Below are 16,292 nucleotides of genomic sequence, written 5' to 3'. Positions count from 1 at the left end.
TCATACTCCAACCATCTGTTTCAATACATGCGTAATCTGTTGAATCGCTTAAGCCGCTGAAATCCGAGTCTGAATCCGAGCTAATGTCGCTATATCTTGCTGTGGTATTCCCATTGTTTGTTTACATTGGCAGCACTGTGTGACGTCACAGGGAAATGGATAGTCGCATCGCAAATAGCGAAAATCAAGTACTTTAAAGCTTTTTTTAGGGATATTCCGGTACCGGTAAAATTTTGAAAAAAACATAAAAAAATAAAACAAGCCAATGGGAACTAATTTTTATTGTTTTTAACCCTTTTGAAATTGTGATAATGTTCCCCTTTAATGATACTTGCTGCAGTGCACCAGTTTGGAAAATGAAAAGTACTCTACCGATATCAGCGGTCAAATTTTTAAACGGTAGACCAGCTCTATACTCTCGGCAGAGTCCTTAAGGGTCCATGGGAGTTTGCCCAACAGGTCTACATGTGCTTTGTGGACTTGGAGAAGGCTTTCGACTGTGTCCCTCGGGAAGTCCTGTGGGGAGTGCTCAGAGAGTATGGGGTACCGGACTGTCTTATTGTGGCGGTCCGCTCCCTGTATGATCAGTGTCAGAACTTGGTCCGCATTGCTGGCAGTAAGTCGAACACATTTCCAGTGAGGGTTGGACTCCGCCAAGGCTGTCCTTTGTCACCCATTCTGTTCATAACTTTTATAGACAGAAATTCTCGGTGCAGTCAGGGTGTTGAGGGGATTCGGTTTGGTGACCGCAGGATTAGGTCTCTGCTTTTTGCAGAGGATGTGGTCCTGATGGCTTCATCTGGCCAAGATCTTCAGCTCTTACTGGATTGGTTCGCAGCTGACTGTGAAGCGACTGGGACGGGAATCAGCACCTCCAAGTCCGACCCAATGGTTCTTGTGTGCCATCTCTGGGTTGGGGAGGAGATCTTGCCCGAAGTGGAGGAGTTCAAGTACCTAAGAGTCTTGTTTACGAGAGAGGGAAGAGTGGATCGTGGGATCGACAGGCGTATTGGTGCAGCGACTTCAGTAATGCGAACTCTGTATCGATCCGTTGTGGTGAAGAAGGAGCTGAGCCGGAAGGAAAAGCTCTCAATTTACCATTCGATCTACGTTCCCATCCTCACCTATGGTCATGAACTTTGGGCTGTGACCGAAAGGACAAGATCACGGGTACAAGCGGCCGAAATGAGTTTCCTCCGCCGGGTGGCCGGTCTCTCCCTTAGAGATAGGGATAAGCTCAAAGTAAATCCGCTGCTCCTCCACATCGTCAGGGGCCAGATAAGGTGGTTCGGGCATCTGGTCAGAATGCCAGCCGAACGCCTCCCTAGGGAAGTGTTTGGGGCACATCCAACCAGCAGGAGGCCACGGGGAAGACCCAGGACAAGTTGGGAGGACTAGGTTTCCTGGCCAGCCTGGGAACGCCTCGGGATCCCCCGGGAGGAGCTGGACGAAGTGGCTGGGGAGAAGGAAGTCTGGGCTTCTCTGCTTAGGCTGCTGCCCCCGCGACCCGACCTCAGGTAACTGCACGGAAATGGATGGATGGAACTGTCAACGCTCAGAAAAGTTACACATTTCTAGTCCCAAATGAGCCGCACATCCCAATGTTTTAATTGGGTTTAAATACATGGGTGACAGTGCTGCTAATTAGAAGAATTTACTACAAATGCCAAAGGATCAAAACTAATTTTAAGGACTTTGTCTTAGATTTTGATGAGATTATGTGCAGTAAATCTTGCTTCTTAGCATTCTGGCTTAGTAAACGTAAGGCTTTTGGACTGTCTTCTCGTTCATGATGGTTTATGTTGCCACAGGAACTAAAGGAGACATGCAACAGAAGTAGGGTTGTAGTATCTTGTAGAAATTTGACTTAAATTGAGGCGGAATCGGGGATCAAACCTGCAACTTTTCACTAACCTCCATCTGCGTGAGTGACGTCAGCCGTGGCCTGTTCAGGTACAGTTGCTCCTCCAGGGCCTCGGAAGGAAAGAAGTGTCCTCCCGGCAGGGCGGCAGAGAAGCTGACGTTCAGGATCCCTCCCGGAGCGGCGTCCATGTCCGGCTGGATGTTGAAGACGAAGACGTCCTCCACGGGCACCGAGAGCACGGCTGAGACGCCCTCCAGGAAGTGACCCAGCTGCGGTGACAGGAAGTGCTCCTGGGACATGTTCTGCAGGCGGACCGTGACGCTGCTGCCCAGCATGTCCTCGGTGATGATGAGGACGCGCAGGACGCAGTGAGCGGAAATGCTGTGGACCCCATCTGTGGAGAAACAAAGAGGAATCCATTTTAGATTGATAATGAGGAAGTGGAGAAAATACACAAGCTGAACCCTGACTACTCCAAAGTTCATCCAGGTATATTTTTTAGAGTACTGTCCCTTGTGGCCAGTGTCCTCTCCAAGACATTTCTGTTTTGCATACCAGGAATAGTTTTCTCTCAAATGTGTAACTCTTGACAAAAGAAATAGACCAAAAAAACAGTTTTTCTCAGGAGGATATACTGTAATACAACTTTGTCAAATCAAAAGAGCCACTAAAAAGTAGAACTGCAAAATCACATCATATTAGTACACCATGGTATGTTTTCTGGATTGCAGCGGGTTAAAAACAAATTAGAGTGTATTTTATAAAATAAAGCCCTGGTTAAAAACGTACCATTCATCAAAATAGTAATAATATTTTGCGTTGATTTTAAAAAATCAAATAATGGTGCAAACACACACACACACACACACACATATATATATACATATATAATCTCAACTCGTCGTGTTTGGAGGAAGAAGAATACTGAGTTGCATCCCAAGAACACCAAACCTACTGTGAAGCATGGTGGTGGAAACATCATGCTTTGGGGCTGTTTTTCTGCTAAGGGGACAGGACGATTGATCCGTGTTAAGGAAAGAATGAATGGGGCCATGTATCGTGAGATTTTGAGCCAAAACCTCCTTCCATCAGTGGTTGACCAAATACTTATTTTCCACCATAATTTACTAATAAATTCTTTAAAATTCCTACAATGTGAATTCCTGGATTTTTTTCCCACATTCTGTCTCTCACAGTTGAAGTGTACCTATGATGAAAATTACAGACCTCTGTCATCATTTTAAGTGGGAGAACTTGCACAATCGCTGGCTGACGAAATACTGCAATATATATATATATATATATATATATTGTAGATTGTCACTGAAGACATCAAAACTATGAATGAACAAATGTGGATGTATGTACTTAACACAAAAAGATGAAATAACTGAAAACACTTTTTATATTCTAGTTTCTTACAAATGGCCATCTTTTGTTCGGATTACTGCTTTGCAAACTCTTGGTATTCTCTCGATGACCGTCAAGAGGTAGTCACCGGAAATGGTTTTCACTTCACAGGTGTCCTAGTTTGGATGCCTTCAGTGACAATCTACAAAGTAAATAGTCATGAAAATAAAGAAAACGCATTGAAATGAGAAGGTGTGTCCAAACTTTTGGCCTGTACTGTACATGTATACATACATACATAAATACATACATACACATGCATACGCACACACACACACATATATATACATATACTGTATATATTAGGGGTGTAACGGTACGTGTATTTGTATCGAACCGTTTCGGTACGGGGGTTTCGGTTCGGCACCAAGTTCGGAAGCAGAAGTCTTCACAAGCTGCTCTGCTTTCTGCCTCTGTCTCTGCCTCATTGTCCCACCCAACACACCATCTGATTGGTTACATACAAAGCCAATCAGTAGTGCGTATTCAGAGCGATGTAACAGCCAATCAACAGTGCGTATTCAGACTTCAGAGCGATGTAGTCAATGCTTTAGCGTCGAGCAGATATTCGTCTAGCAGGGCAGGAGCGGACTCTACCCAAATTATACTAAACACTTCCCAGTCACAACTATTACAAACATCACTGTGAACCCGTTGACCTTCTAGAAACTTAAACTGCAGCTCAGCTCGCTCACAGTATAGGCTGGAGATGAAGGCTAATTAGCTTTTAGCGTAACATTAGCTCATTTTTCTGTGTGTGTGTGTGAGTGTGTGTGTGTGTTTGTGTGTGTGTGCGTGTTTTAGGGGCAGCAAAGCCCTGTCTGTCTGTTATTTCATTGAACTCCATTGTGTTTAGGGATGAATAGTCTCTCCTATTGCAATTGTACTATTTTTCAGCTATACTGTAGTTACATGAATCATTAGTAATGTAGCAGCCTAGTTTTGAATAGCAGGGTCCCTGCTATCACATGTTGATAAAAATACAACATTTACTTAATAAAAGTCAACTACAGGCTTCCCAAATGCTGTAATAAATTAAGCTTGATGAGTTGACTTGAAACTGTTTAATGTTAAACCTTTTATATGTAGAAGAAAGTTTTTTTTCATTTTATTTAATCAAAGCAACAACTTGAGGCAGTTTAATATGGATTAACGTGGACAGAATTATTATAGTGTTCCCAATGTTAAAAGGATAACGCCATTGTTTACAAATTTGGTAAATAAATAACCCAAAAATTTATATTTTTTTGATTTCTTACTGTACCGAAAATGAACCGAACCGTGACCTCTAAACCGAAGTACGTACCGAACCGAAATTTTTGTGTACCGTTACACCCCTAGTATATATATATATATATATATACATATACACATATACTGTATATGTACATATATACACACATACATACACATTCTTATATATACACATTATACATACAGCATACATATGTATATAAAATGTATGTAATATGTGTGTATGTAATATAATATGTAATATATTATAATTACGGATTATTATAAGTATTATATATTATTATTATAAGCATTATCTTGTTGTAGAGGGGTGGTATAGCTCGGTTGGTAGAGTGGCCGTGCCAGCAATTTGAGGGTTGCAGGTTCGATTCCCGCATCCGCCATCCTAGTCACTGCCGTTGTGTCCTTGGGCAAGACACTATACCCACCTGCTCCCAGTGCCACCCACACTGCTTTAAATGTAACTTAGATATTGGGTTTCACTATGTAAAAGCGCTTTGAGTCACTAGAGAAAAAGCGCTATACAAATATAATTCACTTCACCATCTATTGTATATTATATATCATTATTATAAGTATTATATATTATAAGTACGTCATATAATAATCATGTGCATGGGGGAAACTGGAGTATAAGCAGTAGATGAAAGATGCTTGACCTAACACAAAATATACAAAAAAATATATAAATAGAGGGACAACAATTTGATCAGAAAAACACAATAAGCAAAAGCAACAGAAGGAGAGAGAAAAGCGGAAGAAGAAGGAGGTATGTGAGGATGGGGGTTGGGTGGGGGTGGCAGCTGGTTTGATTACCGGATTATGAGGAGCCTCTCTCCCCACTGACCTAACAAACACACACACACACACACACACACACACACACACACACACACACACACACACACACACACACACACACTATAGTGGTGGACCCTCTGCGATAAAAATGGAGCCAGAAGGAAGAGGGACATTAGGAAGGGAAGAGAGAGTCACACTGAAAAATAGATGAACACACACACACACACACACACACCAACACGACAACATAGACCTACTGTATGGACACACAAACTGCACGTTAGATGAAATAAATCATAATGGCGTCATCCTCCGGGGTGGGGGCAGCATTATTGCATTGTTGCCAGCACTCCGCAGCATGCATGGAACACAAATTGAAGCTGAGCTGCTATTGTCATTTAAATAATACACAGATCTTGGAAAAGACTCTGGATAATCTGCCGGAGTAGGACTTAATCACACCCACAAACGCGCGTGCACACACACACACACACACACACACACACACACACACACACACACACACACCAATGTTATCAGAGTATTTGGACCATGCAGTGTAATTACTCCTCTAACATCCCGTTGATACAACAACACTTTTGCCCATCCAAACAACAATTAAAGGATCTCATTTAATCTTTAAAAACTCAAATTAATGATCTTCATTTTCATTATTAAAATAGGAAATGGTACACTACTCCACAATTTCACTCGGACTTAAAGGCCTACTGAAAGCCACTACTAGCGACCACGCAGTCTGATAGTTTATATGTCAATGATGAAATCTGAACATGCCAATACGGCCTTTTTACAGTAGTTTACTAAATTGCAATTTTAAATTGTTCGCTGAAAAATCCTGCTGAGAGGTCTCGGTATGAGGACATTTTGTTCCAAGTCTGTTTTCCTCGCATAATTCCACAGTATTCTGGACATCTGTGTTGCTGAATCTTTTGCAATTTGTTCAATGAATAATGGAGACGTCAAAGAAGAAAGCTGTAGGTGGGAAGCGGTGTATTGCGGCCGCCATTAGCAACACAAACACAGCCGGTGTTTCATTGTTTACATTCCCGAAAGATGACGGTGAAGCTTTACTACGGAGCAGAGCGGTCAAGCAAACACGATTGGATTGGACCACACACACACAAAGTACAGTGTATGATGCAGCGATCATTTCGAAAGATCATGTTTCAAAGAGGGTCCCTTGCGAAGGGCAGAGATGGGCATCGCCACCACCCGTCGACTGGTGCAGAAGAAAGGTGCGGGGCCGACCTTCAGGTTGTACAGGTCCGATTATATAATCTCACTAAAACACTAGTAACACAATAAACAGATAAGGGATTTTCCAGAATTATCATAGTAAATTTGTCTAATAACATCTGAATCGCTCCCACTGTATAGTCTTTTCACAGCGTGCCGCATATTAGTGTTAAAGTTGTTTATATCACAACCATCAGTGTACACTGTATCACCCAGTATGCCTTTCAATCTTGAACGTGTAATTGCGGAAGCTGCACACAACATGTTGCCGGACCAACAATTGGTTGGTACATGTTGTTGAAGGTGTCAAAGGCAATGGCTTCACAGCACGCCCATATTCTGGCAATCAGGATTAATGCTAATAGATGGTCGCGGGAACGTTAGCGGCTCCAATTGACTACATTACTCTGTGAAACAGGTTTAAATAGCTCTGTGAGTAGTAACGGCGGACAACCTCTGATGTATTTCAGCGGGCGGTTGGCGGGCGAGTACGGTACTGATAAAATGTTGGTTCGGGTGGACGGCGGGTGGATGACGACTTTGAAGATGCAGATGGGGATGATATAAGTGCCTATCCGCGCATCTCTAAGGCACACGTAAGTGACCTTTGCAGCCGAGTGTGAAGCGACCGGAATGAGAATCAGCACCTCCAAGTCCGAGTCCATGGTTCTCGCCCGGAAAAGGGTGGAGTGCCATCTCCGGGTTGGGGAGGAGACCCTGCCCCGAGTGGAGGAGTTCAAGTACCTAGGAGTCTTGTTCACGAGTGAGGGAAGAGTGGATCGTGAGATCGACAGGCGGATCGGTGCGGCGTCTTCAGTAATGCGGACGTTGTATCGATCCGTTGTGGTGAAGAAGGAGCTGAGCCGGAAGGCAAAGCTCTCAATTTACCGGTCGATCTACGTTCCCATCCTCACCTATGGTCATGAGCTTTGGGTCATGACCGAAAGGATAAGATCACGGGTACAAGCGGCCCAAATGAGTTTCCTCTCCCTTAGAGATAGGGTGAGAAGCTCTGCCATCCGGGAGGAACTCAAAGTAAAGCCGCTGCTCCTCCACATGGAGAGGAGCCAGATGAGTTGGTTCGGGCATCTGGTCAGGATGCCACCCGAACGCCTCCCTAGGGAGGTGTTTAGGGCACGTCCAACCGGAAGAAGGCCACGGGGAGGACCCAGGACACGTTGGGAAGACTATGTCTCCCGGCTGGCCTGGGAACGCCTCGGGATCCCCCGGGAAGAGCTAGACGAAGTGGCTGGGGAGAGGGAAGTCTGGGTTTCCCTGCTTAGGCTGCTGCCCCCGCGACCCGACCTCGGATAAGCGGAAGAAGAAGATGAAGAAGACACGTAAGTGACTGCAAGGCAAACTTAGTCAACAGCCATACAGATCACACGTATAAACGTATAAACAACTTAAACACTCTTCAATCAATCAATCAATGTTTACTTATACAGCCCTAAATCACTAGTGTCTCAAAGGGCTGCACAAACCACTACGACATCCTCGGTAGGCCCACATAAGGGCAAGGAAAACTCACACCCAGTGGGACGTCGGTGACAATGATGACTATGAGAACCTTGGAGAGGAGGAAAGCAATGGATGTCGAGCGGGTCTAACATGATACTGTGAAAGTTCAATCCATAATGGATCCAACACAGTCGCGAGAGTCCAGTCCTCTTACTAATATGCGCAACACTGTGAACCCACACCAAACAAGAATGACGAACACATTTCGGGAGAATATCCGCACCGTAGCACAACATAAACACAACATAACAAATACCCAGAATCCCATGCATCACTAACTCTTCCGGGCTACATTACACCCCCCCGCTACCACCGTGCGTCGGTTGAGGTGGGCGGGGTTGTGGGGTGGGGGGCCACAACGCTGGACGTCGTTGTGGCTCGTGCAGCCCTTTGAGACACTTGTGATTTAGGGCTATATAATAAACTTTGATTGATTGATACCACTGAACAGATGCGTTATGATTTGCACCCGAGTCAGCTGTCATTTGAGGATCTATTGTACAGAACTGGAACGACAACCTACACAAGCACTGCCAATATAATGTGTTTCTATTTAAAAACGGTTTTAAAAGCCTAATCTTTAGGCGGCGCACCAAATTTGATTTCGGTCCACTCGGACTCAATGACCAGCACCTAACTCGTGACGTGTTGAATGTTCCTCTGGAGGTGGGACTTGTACTCACCACCAGAAATGCAACCAGGACTCATAAATGAAGAACCAAAAGGTCAGAGTTCAGTCTTGTCCGAACAGAAGCCTTCACTTTACTTGCTGACGTTCCCACGGCAACAGCAATCAGTCATCTGACTGGTCAGCATGTGCAGCACCGCAGGTGTGAAGAAGCTTAAGACCTACGGCACATGGGACTTTGATTGACATTTAGCAAGTCCCAGGATCCACCAGCAAGCGGTTTGACAGCCAATCACGGCCAAGGTGGACACACAAGGTCAAACATCATCGGCAAGGAAGCTTCCAGAGCCTGCAGAGTGCGGCCAAAGTTGTTTCTTTCAGGAACAACGGACGGGAAGAGGTTCAAGAGGAAGAATGGACCTTGGCTGATGTCTTTATTACAAACCCCGTTTCCATATGAGTTGGGAAATTGTGTTAGATGTAAATATGAACAGAATACAATGATTTACAAATCATTTTCAAACCATATTCAGTTGAATATGCTACAAAGACAACATATTTGATGTTCAAACTGATTAAAAAATTTTTTTTTGCAAATAATCATTAACTTTAGAATTTGATGGCAGCAACAACTGTTGCGATCCGTGACTCGGATCTTCACATTTATTTTTCCATCTTTGTTCTCATTCTCCGTTTGATCCGTTTATTTCCCGTTTCGTCCATCACCATGGTTACTTATTAGTTTCAGCTGTTACTCCCGGTTCCTGCACACCTGTTCTCTGCTAATCACCTTCCCTTTATAAGCCAGCCTCTTCAATCAATGTTTATTTATATAGCCCCAAATCACAAATGTCTCAAAGGGCTGCACAAATCATTACGACTACAACATCCTCGGAAGAACCCACAAAAGGGCAAGGAAAACTCACACCCAGTGAGCAGGGAGAATTCACATCCAGTGGGACGCCAGTGACAATGCTGACTATGAGAAACCTTGGAGAGGACCTCAGATGTGGGCAACCCCCCCCCCCTCTAGGGGACCGAAAGCAATGGATGTCGAGCGGGTCCAACATGATACTGTGAAAGTTCAATCCATAGTGGCTCCAACACAGCCGCGAGAGTTCAGTTCCAAGTGGATCCAAGACAGCAGCGAGAGTCCCGTCCACAGGAAACCATCTCAAGCGGAGGCGGATCAGCAGCGTAGAGATGTCCCCAACCGATACACAGGCGAGCGGTCCATCCTGGGTCTCGACTCTGGACAGCCAGTACTTCATCCATGGTCATCGGACCGGACCCCCTCCACAAGGGAGGGGGGGACATAGGAGAAAAAAGAAAAGAAGCGGCAGATCAACTGGTCTAAAAAGGAGGTCTATCTTATGTTTATTCTTTCTGGGACTCTAGTTTGTTTTCACGCAACGTAACGTCAGGTATGTTTTTCTCGCTAGCTCATTGGCTCAGCCACCTAGTCATCTTTAGCTCACATGCTAATCATCTTTGTTTTTACTTTTTATGCCTTCATGCCAAATATTAGTTCTTTATATTTCCTAGCTTTCACGCTAGCGTCTTCTGTTTCCCTTTTTATTAGCTCCAGTGTTTTTGTTCAGAGCTCACCTTTTGTTAAGAAATTTGTTAGATCCTACCTTTGTTGGGTTATTCGTTTGACGCATCCACGAGGGAATCGAACCCGGTACCACGATGCCGAACCGGCGTTAGAAACACGTGACAAAGAAGTTGGGAAAGGTGGCAATAAATACTGATAAAGTTGAGAAATTCTCATCAAACACTTATTTGGAACATCCCACAGGTGTGCAGGCTAATTGGGAACAGGTGGGTGCCATGATTGGCTATAAAAACAGCTTCAACTAAATGTTAAGAAATTCACAAACAAGGATGGGGCAAGGGTCACCACTTTGTAAGCAAATTGTCGAACAGTTTTAGAACAACATTTCTCAACGAGCTATTGCAAGGAATTTAGGGATTTTACCATCTACGGTCCGTAAAATCATCAAAAAGTTCAATCTGGAGAAATCACTGAACGTAAGCGATTATATTACGGACCGTTGATCCCTCAGGCGGTACCGCATCAAAATCAGACATCAGTGTGTAAAGGATATCACCACATGGGCTCAGGAACACTTCATAAAACCACTGTCAGTAACTACAGTTGGTTGCTACATCTGTAAGTGCAAGTTAAAGCTCTACTATGCAAAGCAAAACCCATTTATCAACAACACCAAGGAACGCCGCTGGCTTTGCTGGGCCTGAGCTCACCTAATATGGACTGGCGAGTCCACATTTCAAATTATATTTGGAAACATTGGACGTGGTGTCCTAAGGAAACAAATGGGAAAATAACCATCCGGATTGTTATAGGCGCAAAGTTGAAAAGCCAGCATCTGTGATGGTATGGGGGTGTATTAGTGCCCAAGGCATGGGTAACTTACACATCTGTGAAAGCACCATTAATGCTGAAAGGTACATACAGATTTTGGAGCAACATATGTTGACATCCAAGCAACGTTATCATGGACGCCCCTGCTTATTTCAGCAAGACAATGCCAAGCCGCGTGTTACAACAGCGTGGTTTCGTATTAAAAGAGTGCGGGTACTTTCCTGGCCCGCCTGCAGTCCAGACCTGTCTCCCATCAAAAATGTGTGGTGCATTATGAAGCGTAAAATACGACAGCGGAGACCCCGGACTGTTGAAGGACTGAAGCTCTACATAAAACAAGAATGGGAAAGAATTCCACTTTCAAAGCTTCAACAATTAGTTTCCTCAGTCCCCAAACGTTTATTGAGTGTTGTTAAAAGAAAAGGTGATGTAACACAGTGGTGAACATGCCCTTTCCCAACTACTTTGGCACGTGTTGCAGCCATGAAATTGTAAGCTAATTATTATTTGCAAATAAATAATAAAGTTTATGAGTTTGAACGTCCATCCATCCCTTTTGGGGTTGCGGGGGGCGCTGGCGCCTATCTCAGCTACAATTGGGCGGAAGGCGGGGTACACCCTGGACAAGTCGCCACCTCATCGCAGGGCCAACACAGATAGACAGACAACATTCACACTCACATTCACACACTAGGGACCATTTAGTGTTGCCAATCAACCTATCCCCAGGTGCATGTCTTTGGAAGTGGGAGGAAGCCGGAGTACCCGGAGGGAACCCACGCAGTCACGGGGAGAACATGCAAACTCCACACAGAAAGATCCCGAGCCTGGATTTGAACCCAGGACTGCAGGACCTTCGTATTGTGAGGCAGACGCACTAACCCCTCTGCCACCGTGAAGCCCCTAGTTTGAATATCAAATATGTTGTCTTTGTAGCATATTCAACTGAATATGGGTTGAAAGGGATTTGCAAATCATTGTTTTCTGTTTATATTTACATCTAACACAATTTCCCAACTCATATGGAAACGGGGTTTGTAATTCAGCTCTGGACTAGAACACCGTGGATGTGTTGAGAATCTCAGGGGTTGGCGTAGCGAAGCGAGGACAGCTGATTTTTCTGCAGAACTTCCTAATAAAACAGCTCAGTCATAACTAATGCATCACCACTCTGCCGCTTTAGCGTGCATGGAAACAATAAAACATTAATACCGCACAAAGGCCACAAAATGGAAAGTTATTTTGGCGTCTTTGTACGTGGCGGCCAAAACAAAGCTTTTCGTAAATAACGACTGGAGTGAGAGGCTTTCACGACTCCTGTGGGTTTTGCAGAAGGCGTCTTCCCATCTAAGCCTTTGAAGAAGGAGCGTGGTGATGTAGAACGGCCAGCGAGGTCCCACCGGTGCCAGAAAGGCGGGGTTCGATCGGCGTCCCGCCTTGAAGACGCTTAGCGGGTGGACGAAACGTGGATTCCAGTGCTATCTCACTCGGCCAGATAGCCTGACTAATAGCACTTTCAAAGCTCCTTCAAATGTCAGAGTGGCCCGTGCTCACTCGCTGCACATTTCTATGGAAATAGTCTGCAAAGTGGTGTATAAGAAGTGTGCTGCGGTCCCGGAAATGTATCTTTAACCGCCGCGTTGGAAAGCTTGCAAGCCGTCGAATGTAAGATTTTACACTATGAAAAGCTAAAAGTATTCAAAAGTGCTATTTTCTCCTCATAAATGGACAGCACAGGACAAAAGTGTGGACACACCTTCTCCTCATTCAATGCAGTTTCTTTATTTTCATGACTACTAGAACAATTATGTATATATTATCACACGGACTTTAGTATGCTTAAAGCAGGGGTCACCAACCTTTTTGAAACCAAAAGATACTTAGGTATATCTGTACTACATGCATGTTATCATGTCAATCAATCAATCAATCAATGTTTATTTATATAGCCCCAAATCACAAATGTCTCAAAGGACTGCACAAATCATTACGACTACAACATCCTCGGAAGAACGGGATGCAACTCAGTATTCTTCCTCCAAACACGACGAGTTGAGTTTATACCAAAATGGATACATGGATGATACAGCAGAGGATTGGGAGGATGTCATGTGGTCAGATGAAACCAAAATAGAACTTTCTGATATAAACTCAACTTGTCGTGTTTGGAGGAAGAAGAATACTGAGTTGCATCCCAAGAACACCACACCTACTGTGAAGCATGGGGGTGGAAACATCATGCTTTGGGGCTGTTTTTCTGCTAAGGGGACAGGACGATTGATCCGTGTTAAGGAAAGAATGAATGGGGCCATGTATCGTGAGATTTTGAGCCAAAACCTCCTTCCATCAGTGAGAGCTTTCAATGGTTGACCAAATACTTATTTTCCACCATAATTTACAAATAAATTATTTAAAATTCCTACAATGTGAATTCCTGGATGATTGTTTTCCCCACATTCTGTCTCTCACAGTTGAAGTGTACCTATGATGAAAATTACAGACCTCTGTCATCATTTTAAGTGGGAGAACTTGCACAATCGCTGGCTGACTACAAAAAATAACATTTAAAACAGAAGTAAAAAACACATTGAAATAGCAAATGCAAATTACCCTAAGAACAATGAGCAGTTAAAAAGTTAAAAACAGTTTAAAAAAAAAGTTAAAAGTTGAAAACAGTTTAAAGTCTCATGCTGGGTTAAAATCCAGTGAATAAAAATGGGTTTTAAAAAGGGTCTTAAAAATAGCCAAAGAAGGGGCCTGTCTCACATGGAGAGGGAGATCGTTCCAGAGTTTGGGACCCGCAACAGAGAAGGCTCTGTCCCCTCTGAGCTTGCGCTTTGATTTGGGTTCCTCCAGGATCAGCTGATCAGCTGACCTGAGGGACCGGGTGGGGGCATAGAGGTGGAGCAGCTCAGAGAGGGAAGGTCGGGCAAGACCATGTAAGGATTTGAAAAAGCAGTAAGAGGCTTTTATCACTCTTTGTTGTGCACCTTCTTACATACGTCACATACTGCACGCTCTCGCCGAGTAGAGAGGTAGCGGCATGGGTAACATTAGCTGTGCTGCTAGCGGAGCGGTGCGAGTGGTAATACGAGAGAAAGAAGGTGCGATTCAGGTAACAAATGAAGGAAGAATTAATTCCAAAGAAAAACAGCACGGGGTCCATCGTCTGGCGGTGGTTTGGCTTCAAGTGGGAATATGTTGAACAAACAACCGTAATATTTCAAGTAAAAGCGTTGCACTGCTAATGTAGCATCATTTGAAAAGTCAACCGCTAGAGAATGAAGAGTGCTTGAAACTCCGCATGTCAACATCTAGGCTGGTGCCACACCAACAAAATGCCGAAGTAACTATTTCCAAATCAACACCGTATAAAAAAAGTAGTCAACAGAAGGCGATAACGTCTGCAGGAACCTACCACATAGCGAAGGACATACACTATTTGTTTTCCTATTCCCATCCCATCCCATCTTCTTCCGCTTATCCGAGCTCGGGTCGCGGGGGCAACAGCCTAAGCAGGGAAGCCCAGACTTCCCTCTCCCCAGCCCCTTCGTCTAGCTCTTCCCGGGGGATCCCGAGGCGTTCCCAGGCCAGCCGGGAGACATAGTCTTCCCAACGTGTCCTGGGTCTTCCCCGTGGCCTCCTACCGGTTGGACGTGCCCTAAACACCTCCCTCGGGAGGCGTTCGGGTGGCATCCTGACCAGATGCCCGAACCACCTCATCTGGCTCCTCTCGATGTGGAGGAGCAGCGGCTTTACTTTGAGTTCCTCCCGGATGGCAGAGCTTCTCACCCTATCTCTAAGGGAGAGGAAACTCATTTTGGCCGCTTGTACCCGTGATCTTATCCTTTCGGTCATGACCCAAAGCTCATGACCATAGGTGAGGATGGGAACGTAGATCGACCGGTAAATTGAGAGCTTTGCCTTCCGGCTCAGCTCCTTCTTCACCACAACAGATCGGTACAACGTCCGCATTACTGAAGACGCCGCACCGATCCGCCTGTCGATCTCACGATCCACTCTTCCCTCACTCGTGAACAAGACTCCTAGGTATTTGAACTCCTCCACTTGGGGCAGGGTCTCCTCCCCAACCCGGAGATGGCACTCCACCCTTTTCCGGGAGAGAACCATGGACTCGGATTTGGAGGTGCTGATTCTCATTCCGGCCGCTTCACACTCGGCTGCGAACCGATCCAGTTTTCCTATTATGCAGCTCATTTTTATTTGACAGTTACTGAAATATCTTGTGTGACATCATGCACAAAAGTGCACTTTATTTGTTTTAAACTATTGTAGTGGCGTTCTGTACAAAAAGTGCACTTTAATTTAGTGTTTTGATATGTCATCTTAGTGACATCATGCACAAAAGTGCACTAATAGCTTTTTTTTAAATGTCTCTGACAATCTTGCACTTTCTGTTTTGAAATGACGTGAATGTTTGTGCCACTGCTTAGTAACTGTTTAATAAATAAAGTTTTGGTCAATTGACTTATTTTTTATTTCCCTCTCTGCATGAAAGTTTAAAATGAGCATATATTAATGCAGTATGAAGAAGAATGTTTTAATGTAGACACAGAATTGCTAAGGCAAAATATGGAGATATATATCGTGTATCGTGACATGGCCTAAAAATATCGAGATACTGCTGATCCGCCTCCGCTTGGGATGTTTTCCTGCTGGCTCCGCTGTGAACGGGACTCTCCCTGCTGTGTTGGATCCGCTTTGGACTGGACTCTCGCGACTGTGTTGGATCCAGTATGGATTGAACTTTCACAGTATCATGTTAGACCCGCTCGACATCCTTTGCTTTCCTCCTCTCCAAGGTTCTCATAGTCATCATTGTCACCGACGTCCCACTGGGTGTGAGTTTTCCTTGCCCTTATGTGGGCCTACCGAGGATGTCGTAATGGTTTGTGCAGCCCTTTGAGACACTAGTGATTTAGGGCTACATAAGTAAACATTGATTGATTGATTGATTGATTGATTGAACATGAACACATTTTAAATAAAATGGTAAATGGTTGTACTTGTATAGCGCTTTTCTACCCCTTTTAAAGGAGTCCAAAGCGCTTTGACAGTATTTCCACATTCACACACTGATGGCAGGAGCTGCCATGCAAGGCGCTAACCAGGCCCCATCAGGAGCAAGGGTGAAGTGTCTTGCTCAA

General features: G+C 44.5%; 1 protein-coding gene across 1 annotated transcript in view; it reads right to left on the bottom strand.

Moving 5' to 3' along the window:
• celsr3 (cadherin, EGF LAG seven-pass G-type receptor 3) overlaps positions 1–16,292 on the bottom strand; it is a 245,899-nt gene that overhangs the window by 207,321 nt on the left and 22,286 nt on the right. Inside the window, 1 exon segment of the mRNA XM_061904867.1 lies at positions 1,915–2,258. Within this exon segment, the coding sequence (XP_061760851.1) occupies positions 1,915–2,258 (344 nt within the window).

Source organism: Nerophis ophidion, linkage group LG06 (genome assembly GCF_033978795.1).
Source record: "Nerophis ophidion isolate RoL-2023_Sa linkage group LG06, RoL_Noph_v1.0, whole genome shotgun sequence".
Taxonomy (NCBI): Eukaryota; Metazoa; Chordata; class Actinopteri; order Syngnathiformes; family Syngnathidae; genus Nerophis; species Nerophis ophidion.
This window is presented reverse-complemented; position numbering and strand designations above follow the sequence as displayed.